This window comes from Mesocricetus auratus, unplaced genomic scaffold (assembly GCF_017639785.1).
Source record: "Mesocricetus auratus isolate SY011 unplaced genomic scaffold, BCM_Maur_2.0 Super-Scaffold_100011, whole genome shotgun sequence".
NCBI lineage: Eukaryota > Metazoa > Chordata > Mammalia > Rodentia > Cricetidae > Mesocricetus > Mesocricetus auratus.
In genome coordinates, this window is record NW_024429195.1 from 61,846,486 (window position 1) to 61,858,589 (window position 12,104).

At 36.6% G+C, this 12,104-nt stretch overlaps 1 protein-coding gene across 1 annotated transcript in view; it reads left to right on the top strand.

The window, feature by feature from the left end:
• Ptprq (protein tyrosine phosphatase receptor type Q) overlaps window positions 1-12,104 on the top strand; it is a 172,112-nt gene that overhangs the window by 128,895 nt on the left and 31,113 nt on the right. Inside the window, exons 34-35 of the mRNA XM_005068049.2 lie at window positions 5,310-5,409; window positions 8,264-8,392. Of these exons, the coding sequence (XP_005068106.2) occupies window positions 5,310-5,409; window positions 8,264-8,392 (229 nt within the window). The remainder of the gene's footprint in view (window positions 1-5,309; window positions 5,410-8,263; window positions 8,393-12,104) is intronic.

Here is a 12,104-nt window from a genome sequence, read left to right on the forward strand (position 1 = left end):
TTTTCTCATGGGATAACTGATTTTATCCTGTCCTGATATCATCACAGCAAACTGTGTGCACTGTGGTCAGCATAATCAGAATTTGGCAGCAATTCTTGTGGCTAAATAATAACTGTTCTTCTGTATTTACTGATGGAAGATACAAGGTAGGCAAGATGCAGAACTGAAGTACCTTCTTTATAAGGAAGAGATGAGGGGAGCCAGGTTTGCTGTCTGGGGGTCATGTGCCTCTTCTGCCTGTCACTAAATGTGTGGTTTTGTGTAGACCATCAATTGAAGCCAGGCTTAGTCATTTGTGTGACAGAACAAGTTAAGACATCAGAGTGATATGAATGACATCTTCCCTAGAAAGAGTGACAGTCAAGAATCAAGAACCGTGCAGTACAAGGTCATGGTTACTTACATTTTTCCAAAAGGCATAACAGAACAGTTTCGAGTCACTTGTCAATGATGGCTTCCCCTTCATTCTCTCTACATATGATCAAGAAATCAAGGCAAGGGGCTAAACCAGAACCAATTTCAGAAACACATACTGATTGTGATTGGAAACATGACAACTACCACCAAATCATCGAGACAGTAATTCCTACACACCCTATAAATTAAGGGGGCTTTCATAATTGTGAATGATATGGAATGAAGATGAAGTACAGGCTCTCAGAAAGGCCACAGAAGAAGGAACTAGTGAGACATAGACTGGACATAGCAAACTGAGTGTCAATGGGATGGAAGTCACCAAGAAGGGATCCATTACCTGATTTCTCCAAGTTCAGTGTCATAATCATATATCAGTGATGTAAGGAAAGTCTTTTGGACACTCTTAGACACCCTCTTGATGGATAGTGGTTTTATAATTGGCTTTTGCCCTGAGATGTTTAAATGACTATTAAAACAGTGACAGATGAGAGAGGGGGACACAAATAGAGGCAGTGGAACAGAAAAAGTACTCTTGGCAAAAGAGCACAGCAAAGAAGATAAAGTAGAAGGACTCAAAAGGGAAATAACAGTGATTGTTTCAGTAATGAGCAAAGGTCCACAGATGGAATGGATCACTGAGCACCTGGGGGTAAGCAAAGAGACATTATTTGCAATAATACCTCTGTGTATCCAGATGATGACAGAGGAAGTCTGAGTCATTTTCTGTCCCAGATATGCTATGTGTTAGGACAGATGGCCTCATTTTTAGTAGACTAGTAGAACCTCGTGATGCTGACAAGCCTACTAAAGACATGCATGAATTTAATCCTAGACTTCAGTGGAGGGAGTACAGGTCCCATCAAGGTTGTCTAATAACGGGCAGATATGCATTGATTAATTAAAACTTCAATACTTGAGAGATTTATCAAGGCTCTACTTTGACAGATCATGCTGGTGGTAGATGTTCTCTCATGGGTGTTAGCACACAGGATTGAAAATAAGTGCCAAAAAAATCATCATATGCCAACGAACTAAAAGGGTTAAAATTTAGTAAAAATCTTGCACTGAGAGAAATCTTTATGACATGTAGTAGAAAATGGGAAATAACATATACTTGAATCTTAATTAATTGATTTTGTTTTTTCCTTAGATTGGACACTAGCATCCTCATTTTCATCACTTGCATGAACCCTCTCCAGCTTTTTTTTGGGGGGGTGATTTTTTTTAGACAGAGTTTCTCTGTATTACTTTGGAGGCTGTCCTGGAACTTTCTCTGTAGACCAGGCTGGCCTTGAACTCACAGAGATCTGCTTGCCTCTGCCTCCTGAGTGCTGGGATTAAAGGCATGCGCCACACAGGCCCGGCCCCTCTCCAGCTTTTTAAATCTTCCTAAGGCATGCGAGTTCGTGGAGACTGAGTGTAGGCAATGTGTTGTTTATAAGATTTAACTGTAGAGCATGTCTATGAATCAAAACCAGGCATCTTTTTCTGTACCTTACAAGGCCCTTGTTAAAGCAGAGCAAGATGAGATCCTAAGACCTATGGTAAAGGAACTCTCTGATGGCTTTCTGTTGTCATGACACTTCTCATTTAATTACTGTGCAAAAAATCCCAATGTATTCCAGGTGAGAGAGGGGAGAGGTGTGTGTGTGTGTGTGTGTGTGTGTGTGTGTGTGTGAGAGAGAGAGAGAGAGAGAGAGAGAGAGAAGAGAGAGAGAGAGAGAGTTGCTATGTCATCTGTAGCATCAATCACATCTTCCAAGGTAGCCAAGAAGCAGAGGGAATGTGTATTTACTTAGTAAAACAGTGTTGATGTAGGAAGAGCCTCGCAAATTCTACAGTCAATCAGGTATATTTAATACGTTTTTAGTATGTGTTGAAATTAGATACCTCAAGACAGCTAAGAAAATGCTTATAATGACAATACTAATACCTACTTTGTAAGTCAACTGAGGGATTTTAGTTTGGGGAATGGCTGTGTGATTATGAAATGATTACTAACAAAGACACCTGACACTGTTGCATAAATTCAAATCTTGGAAGTGGCTTTAGAAATAAAACCCCGTGTCCACTCTTAACTCCGTACCATGCATTCCTACAGACGTCACTAACCCATAAGCAAGAAACTTGACGCAGTGGGTTTTAGCCGAGCAAAGGCATAGGTGGCATCAGCTTTCACATCCAGGCAGTGTGACTCTGGTCAGTGTTGTACTGCTAGCTACTGTAAGACACTATGGGGGAGGGGAGAGAGCATCACCATGTCCTGAAGCTACTTCCAGTTTCATGGTGGCCAACACCTCTGCTTGATCACGGTTCTGCGCCACTTCCTCCTCTCGGCATTTAAAACCATTTCTAGCTGCTCTCGTGTCCTACCATCTTGTCTTTTAAGGTTAACATTTCACAAACAAACATGTTTTAGAAGTGTGTTTTGTTTTGTTGGTTTGTGAACCAAGATTTGACAATAGATTTCTTTTCACAATGAATAAATGGCTTTTTCTGACACTCTGGTGAGCATTGTTTGTCTTCTTTCAAAGTTTTGCCAGTCTGTTGGAGAAAGATGCTCTTGCAGCACATTTTAGGGTATCGTCATTTTTAAGTGAATTGATTGACCATTAGAAAAGTACTTATTTTGAGTTTTACAATGATGCCATGGTCTATGTACATAATGTAGAACACTGACTTGTGCTAATTAATGAGGGCATCACCTCCAACCCTTATTGTGCCTCCCTCCCATATAACCATAATTCTAAAATGCTGATATTAGTTTTGGCAAAATACATCAGAGTGCGATAGCTTACTGTGCCAGCCTGACTACCTTTGCATGAAACACAACCCACAGCAGGGTCAATTCCCAGATATTGTCCTCCTACTTCCACTGGCTTGCCTTCACAAGCTGATGCCTAAACACCTCCCCCACACACAAGTATTTTAAAATTTATCTTTATTAATTGTTCATTTTGTGTTTTAATATCCCAAAAGACTAGTAATTTAATAATAGAAAGGACAGTTTCCCCATATATTAACTTTAAGAGCATATACACAGAATGAGGAGACTAAAAGGAGGAGGCCAATATTTTAGTTGAGATTAATACCTTTCATTTAACTCAAAGTACTCATTTTAAAATGTTGTAACCCTGTTATGAATTTAAGTAATAATAATTTCAGTTAGAAAATACTAATTATGAATAATAGGGCTTTTTATTATAAATTGCTAAATTACAATGCTAGAATATATTATATGAACAAAATGATTTAATTAACAGAGGCTAAGTCTAATAAGGAAATAGCTTGTATATATTATGAGGAAAATCACGTAAAAGAATCCCACTTTGTTTGGCAGGAGTTGCAGAAATGACCTCATTCAAGTATAGCAGTGAATCAGGAAGTGTGCCCAGAGATCATAGTACATTGCGTCCCCTCCTGAAGGCACTTTTGTAATACATGGGCTCAGAGGATTACATGCTGTTTATTAATATATTGTATGTCATTTCCTCACTTTGAAATGGTAATCTAGTCTGAAATTTCATTTTGTGGCCTCTGAAAACTGAGTTGTAAGTCTCTGTGTCTCACCATTACCTGATAAGCAAGATTCCTTATTCATCTTCGTGTTTCTTTTGGCAAGAATATCTGATTAGATGCAGCATGTTAAAAATTCATAAAACAAAGAATTGAGATTTTAGCAAATGAGATGGTGTAGCTAATATCACACGAGACACTTGCTTTTATAACATCCTTTAAATGGAGTGGGGTATACGAAGGGACATGAAATTCTGATGACTGTTTAAACTCAGTATTCATTCACCTCTATCATGCAGATCAAGAGTTACAGGAACGTGATAGCATTTTATAGTCATCAATCTAGAGGGAAAATATAAAACATTAATCTTTGCTTATTTTACAAATCTTGAACTATTTTGTCATTGAAATGAAACATTTTATAGTAAAATTATGAATCACATCAGTTAAAATTTCTCCAAATGCAGCATATTGAGTGTGAAGATTTTCCCATATAAGTTAGAAAGACATATGTATTTATCCTATAACAAGTCATTGATATATGACTGAGCAATCCCCTGTAAGAAAGCAAGTGAAGAGGGGTTGTAGAGTAGGTTCTATGGTTTTAAAAGTGCCTGTTACATTATAGAGAAGATTTAGGTACCCAGCACCTACATCAAACTGCTTACAATGCATGTAATTCCATTCCAGTGATACTTGGTACTTACTTTATTCTTTATTCTCTCACATTGAAATATGATCACATCTCCAATAGACTGTGATTTTGTTTAGTAAAAAGGACTCTTGTGACTATATATATACAGTTACACACACACACACATATATATGTATATATATACATACAGTTACAAATATATTATATGATGTATACAATAATACCAATGGAAAGTAAACTATGAAAGCCATACAAGAGAGTCATTTCTTTTTTACCACAGCAACTAGAGTAATGGAATTCTCTTCAACTGAGATTAGGATCCAGTTAAAAAGAGAAACTATTATATTATGGACATACTGACTATGAGATTATAGCTATAAGTCTCAGTAAAAATATCCTGTAGGTAAATAGAAGTCTGAAGTTAATTAGTAAAAAAATCAAGCAATTATCATATGGATGAAATTATGAAGCCATGAGGTGGTGTGAGATCACAAAGGTATGAATTCTTTATAGAGCAGGAAAAAAATTAAGGAGTCAACCTCCAAACTAATAGTAAGAAAAGGAAGGGGAAGGAGGAAGAGGAATAGGAGAAGAGGAAGTAGCAAATTTAATTATTTTGCTGGTACTCCTAACTAATATACCGAAAAAATGATCTATGTGGTTTGAGACCCAAGATAGAACTCCAAGGAAGTGCTAATGATCATGTTTTGTTCTTTCTCAGGTGAAGGGCTTTCAGAAAGAACTGTGGAGATCATCCTGTCAGTCACTTTGTGTATACTTTCAATAATCCTCCTTGGAACAGCTATTTTTGCCTTTGCAAGGTAAGATGTGTCCCAGATTCTCTGTGGGCATTTTATCTTTCAGAGTCCAGTCAAGAAACAATAACCACAGCAGTTATGCAAATGGGAAACACTTATGTTTAATTTTTCTTAAATTTACAAGGCTCCCAACCTACCTGGAATATGTGTTATGAATTGAACAAAAGAAGAAAATCCTGCTATTCTGATAGGAAACATTTGATATAAATACAGGTGAGAACAGGAGTAAAAGAGGTTAAAAGAGATCAAAAGCTGAGAGTACAGCTGAGTATCCAGTCTCATTAGACTAGGGAAACTGACCACTGAGGAAACTAAAAGTCAAGAAGTCTTTTCCCAAAGTTACCATGGGATGACTATTACAAGTATGTATAAACTTGTCATGGCAAAGAAGCATGACAGAGGGAAGGCAGCTGTTTACAGAAGTTACCCATCCTTATTGGAGGTTAGAATTTTTGATGATGTATCTCATTTATACTGAATGGTTTGGGCAGACTGGTGCTTTGTGGAGTCAATGGCTAATGAGATGGGCAGAGGGCCACTGAGAACTCCTCAGGTGGGCTGCTGTGACCCCACATGGAACACCAAAATTTCACCAGTCACTTATGTGGTACATGTCTTTAATAGGAGCACTTAGAAGGCAGATGCAGGTACATTTGTGTTCGAAACTAACCTGGTCTATAGAGTGAATCCCAGGTTATCCAGGGCTGAAACAGGAGACCCTAACTCAAAAATGAAATGAAATGAAATGAAACATTCAGTACCAGAACCCAGAAAGAGAGAAACTCCCTGACCCTTTGCCTGGTCAGGTTACTACAGTACCCCTCTGGACAAAGTTTAGCATTCTGACAGGTGACAAAGCAGAAATGCAATCAAGGCCCACTCAATTATCACAGAAGATAAATGAAGGTGGGTGTAGGCAGAGTTATACAGCTAGACTACTGATTGGCTCTGTCCCTACCTATCAATCAATCAGCCTTTTATTAACAATGAGAGCAACACATCTTCACAGTGTACAGAAGGCTTATTCCACAGTAGGTCTTTTTGTAGTTTAGAGACAATACGGTAAATAAAACTGAACATGGTGGTTCCAGAGCCCTCCCCTACAAAGAGTCTGAGTAGGTTTAATTTAAGATGCTCCAACCAGGTACTTAAGTCTTAAATTTGTCACAGAAGGGACAACTGTTAAAGACATCTCTTCCTGGTGGGTTTTTCACACGATCGTTCCTGTCTCGTAAGCAGCACCCATGACCTTGTCTTTCAAAGTCTCTCTTCCCATTTTTATCCACCTCCTCTCATAAAACCTCAGGGGAAATTTCTCTCAAATTTCCTAAAGTGGAGGTTCATCAGAGAAATAGCTAAAAGATTTGTGAAAATATCTAGCCTTATGGTTTTCTAAATAGCTCTACAGGCCTAATGCTTAACTACAAACATTGCCTGAGTAGTTTAAATGCCACACACCATCTTTTTCATCTTGAGTCTCTTAAGTCAGCATTTTAATGTATGATTTGAAAGTCTCTTTTCAAAGATATTTTCCCTGTAACACAGACAGTTTTCAGACTCCTCCGAATGATAACAAGGGAAAGTCATGATTCTAGACAATTAGGAAAAAATTTACATTTTAGTAAGAGTTTTGGAACATTATCAAAATGCCTTGACATGAAAAAATGCAAAAAGAATACTGTACAAGTTATAGACCTTGTCAATATGAAGTACTCATTTTCAGTGTTTAAACCTTTGTTTGCTCCAAAATTGTATTTGACCTCCTATTTTCTTCCAACGTGAACCCTTGCATAGGCAAGAGGGCTTTTACTGTTTAATACAGCCTCCCATTATCTTCATTCAAACAAAGGGAATCTGTTCTTAGGTGAATGTCTAGTGACATGGTTTCTAAAACTCTGTTTTAGTTCAGTTCATCTGAAGGGTGCTGCTCTCTGGATCCAGAGCTTCTAAGTCAAACTGGACTTCTCTATGTCCTTTGAATACTAATAATGGTAGGCACTCGAAATACTTTATCAAGGAGTCAATTGCTGCCTCATGAGTCTAGCTTTAATATTTTTCTTTGCTTTTTATACATTTTGAACATATTGCTCAAATATATAGGGTCTTTGAGGATGGGGCCACATTGTATGCTCTTGACATCATTCTAGATATCAATATCATACACAACACATGTGAAATACTAATGATTGACATAGAATCAAAATATGGTCATATAATGTGTCATACTATACATAGAGAAATATGTAGATAAAGACCTTAAATTAAAAAGACTTTGGACTAGTGGGAGATAATTCCTTTAAACCCAGCACTCTTGAGGCAGACACAGGGGGATTTCTATGAGTTCAAGACCAGCAGATTTAAATAGAGAGTCTCAAACTAGTCAGAACTACAAAATGAAATATAAATCTCTGTCTCAAAAATGAAACAAAAACTAAACAAAACAAAAGCAACTTGTTTATGTTTTCAGGGTCATATTACCTAATTTTGAACCTCATTCTGAGTTTTCTGATTATAAAATACAGATGCGTTATATCTCATAATCCCATAACAATTAAATGAGACAATTTAAAAGCCAATTTATATATTTGTATATTTGATACATGTAAAATGTTTCATTATAAGAAACATAGCTAATTGATTTTTTAACACCGATATTCAGAATCCCTGGCTGTTTCCATTTTATTTTCCTTTTGTGACAAAATGAGGGAACACGCAAAGGGAGGACGGTTAGATCGCATAGAACAAAAGAATTATTTGTCTAAATTGTTTTGCTTTAAAAGAAAAAAAGAAAACCCTGTACCTAATCTGCCATATTTCTGTGACAGTTTCTGCACTGATTACCCTGCCCTTGTTTCAGAATTAGACAGAAGCAGAAAGAAGGTGGTACATACTCTCCTCGGGAGGCAGAGATTATCGATACTAAATTCAAGCTGGACCAGCTCATCACGGTGGCAGACTTGGAACTGGAGGACGAGAGATTAACGCGGTGAGCACACTCCTCTGGGCAAGCAGTGGTCCAGAGGGCCTGGAGCCATGACCCTCTTCTGACCTATGCTTGTTGGAAGTGTTTGTGGGGCTCCAGTTTACACAGGTCACAGAGATCTTCTTTCAAAGGCTAACCTCCGTCTTCTACACACTTCTCACTGCTGTATAAAGACTCAATTAATCTTCCCAATATTTTGAGTTCAGTATGAACCTCGGACTATGCTGCTCAAAAAAAACTTTTCGCACCCGAGATGAAATATTTTTTATGCATTAAACCTTTACTGTTTTGTTTCATAATTATTCTTATATTACTAGATTTTTCTAACTTGGATTTTTCTAAGAATGTCCATTAATATTTATCGTAAGTTTAATTTAATTATGCTTTCTAAAAACTTGCTCTTGTTTATACCATTTATTATCATTTGTGAAAGATATGCTCATAGTTCCTTATTTCAGCATAAAATTTCATTAATGTCCAAATTGTATATGATACTTCTATTTCTAAACTTACTTATAATTTAGAAACTTACAAAATAAAAGCATATTACCATTAGAAAGAGACATATCAACATGTGTACTGAATGAATGACGTCATTATAGCATAATTACTTAACTTTAAAAATTACTGTTTAAATCTTTTTAAAAGCATTTACACTATTTATAATATTAGCACATTAATAATTGTCTAACAAGATAATTCCCCAAATACTTAACAAAAGCTGTCATGAGACTCTCTTAAGTTCACACTTTTGTGAGCTCCAACAACATGTGGTTCTTATAATTCCATGATTACTCCCAGGCATTGGCAAAGTCCCCTTGACATTTTAAAAGTTAATTTTAATATTGAATATCAAAAATAATATGTGGCTACTACCTGCCAAATTGGTCTTTCTTTAATAGAGCAGCTTTGTGAGCAAGTTGTTCTCATGTCCAGAAGATAGACTAGCTAGAGAGGTCCTCCAAAACTCTAGGAAATGAAAGGCATTCAGTATCACTACTCTGTAAGGACATTCAATGTGTGGGATAATCTTTTAACTTTTAATATTGATCATTGTTTAAATTCTACTTTAATAAAAAAGGGCATTCTGGAGGCATATGTGTAGAGTAGTATATTACCTAGTAGTATATAGCATGTTTGTTTGTCTTTATATAAAGAAAACTGTATGTAAGAGAATAATGGATTCCCAACACAGCCTCCACAGTAAACAGTATTATTGGAACACTAGAGCATCATCAGCTCCAACTCACCTCCTGGTTCTCTAGAGGTCATGTTCCTTGTAGAAATGTCTTCCCCTGTGGACCAACTGAACTTTAGTAGTTGCCCTCTACCTCTTTGTACTCTTTTCTCGATTCCTGTGTCTCTTCCACAGGACTAGGCAGGCCACAGCACTTCTGAATGTGTAGAAGGGAATAACCTCAAATCTTGCAGTAGCATTAAATTGAACTGCTTGAAAAATATAGTGGAATCCTGCCATCCTGATGTGAATTGCAGAAAGGTCACAACAATTCTTTATGGCTATTTTTATTTTGTCTGTTAGCATTTTTATTGAACCCATAGAAACCCACAGTACGCAGACCTCGAGAAGCTCAATGCAGTAAAGCAGAGGAGGAAAGTTAACATGAGATGAAGCATCCGTTGAGGTCACTTTTCCCGACAGTGAACGTCAATGTGGGGTTACTTTCCGAAATGCATGACCATTCTCTACTTCCTGCATTAAACACAACTAGAAAACTGCGGTTTTCATTTTGGCTTTTTATTCTGGTAATGACTATCTTGGCAGCTACAGAGAGGTTTTGAGTCATAGAAATGTGGGCCGGGTCTCTGCCAATTCTTTATCAGTGTGCACTTATAATTCAAGGGTCGTCTTATTTGGCTTTGGCTCTTTATTAATTTTCCTGCTTTGTGCTGTTTTATCTATACATCTTGATATCTGGTAAACCCAAAAGAACAAAATAATATTATAAGTATATATTATTTCTGCATCACAGAAATTATTTGAATAATAATGAAATTGGAAATACTCATTTCCATTCATTTAACTTCACCATTTTGTGTGCAGAACTGTAAAATTTATGTTATAAAATATTCCCTGTGGACCAACTAAACTTCTGTAATTACCCTATTCCTTTCCTTCTCGACTCTTTCATCCATTGCTCTGTGTCCTCCACAAGGTTGTGTCCCACCCATTCTGAGACAATACAAAAAGAGTTATATGTACCAGTACCAATGGCCCATAATAAATATGACTTGCTGGGTTTAGTACAGAAAATCATTAAAATTTTCACGTTAGTAATGTCATTAACACATTAGACAAGGTTAAAAAATTAATAACTGAAAATTAGTGCATTGGACACATTTGCATGGGAGCTGGTCATCAGTGCAGTGCTGATAAACCTTTGTAGTCTTTGACATGCTTCACAAACTAAGTATGTTCCAAGTCAGAAATGAAAGTTTAATTCTGGAAATGAGGAGGCAAAGACATCAGGGTTTCTTCCTAAATTGTGGAGAAATTTTCAGGGAGAAATTTTCTCCCTTTTACAGTGCCAGCTGTCTTCAGGAAGGAACTCAGTTTCTTTGAAATCTACGCAATTTGCATGTGTTTTCTACCAAGGTCATGAAAACATCCTTCCAAACTACAGAATTTTCTTGTTCAAGTGAGCTTGTAATTATCCTCAGTGCTGTATCTTTTCACCTGTCCAAGAGAAAGCACTAGTCAGTAAAGACAGTATTAATTTTGAGGAGTTATGTGGTTGATACTAGCAAAGTCAAGAAGCTTAGTAATGTATCATGCTGTAGCCTTGAGGGTTTTTATTATGAAAGTATTTAACATTTATGCATTCTACTGTTTACTTATGTTTGAAAACTCATCTTACTATATGAATGTTCACTAATTATATTCCACTCTATGTCACAAAGTGTTTGAGTATCCATTCTCCACATTTTGCTTTTACTTTCCCAAAGAAGATAATACAAATTACTACTCACTGATTCAACTTTAAGAGATGTGCTACGAAATGTTTTTTATCTTTAGTCAGAATTCCATGGCCAGCTTGTACAATTTACTAAAATCCTGTCTCTAAACAACAACAACAAACAAAACAAAAAAGAGAAGAAAAGAAATAAAGGAAAAAAGTTCTGGGTGAATAACTAAATCAAATAGGGCTTATCTACCTATTTTGCAGCCTCAGGTGCATCTTTATTACTTACAAATGTTGGCGAATGATGTGGGGATTGGGTTGGGGGCTGGGAGGGCTGGTGGAGGGACAAGGGAGGAGGAGTGGGAGAGGGAGATGGGACTGACATGTGAAGCATTCATGTTTCTAGTTTAGACAAAAACATATATTGAGGAAAAATGTAATTTAATATAATAAATAATACAATCACATGAATAGGCTTTGTAATCTCTATATCAAAATGCACTTGGTAATGTCACTGCTATTTGTATTTGTAAAATGAACTATTCCACCCTACTATCATACATAAGATTAATAGCATAAAAGTTACTAATTTTTATAAGCAAGTTCTTAGTGTAGGAAAATCTAGGAGAAAAAAAAACCTAGAAAAATTTAGAAGTGCAATTTTTATTTTTAGTTTAGTAAGTATCTGCTTGATTTTGTGGTGCAAGTCTTTAATTCTGGGACCTGTGAGGCAAGGCCAGGTAGATCTCTGTAGTCTCTGAATTTGAAGCTTATCTGGCCTATATAGTGAATTT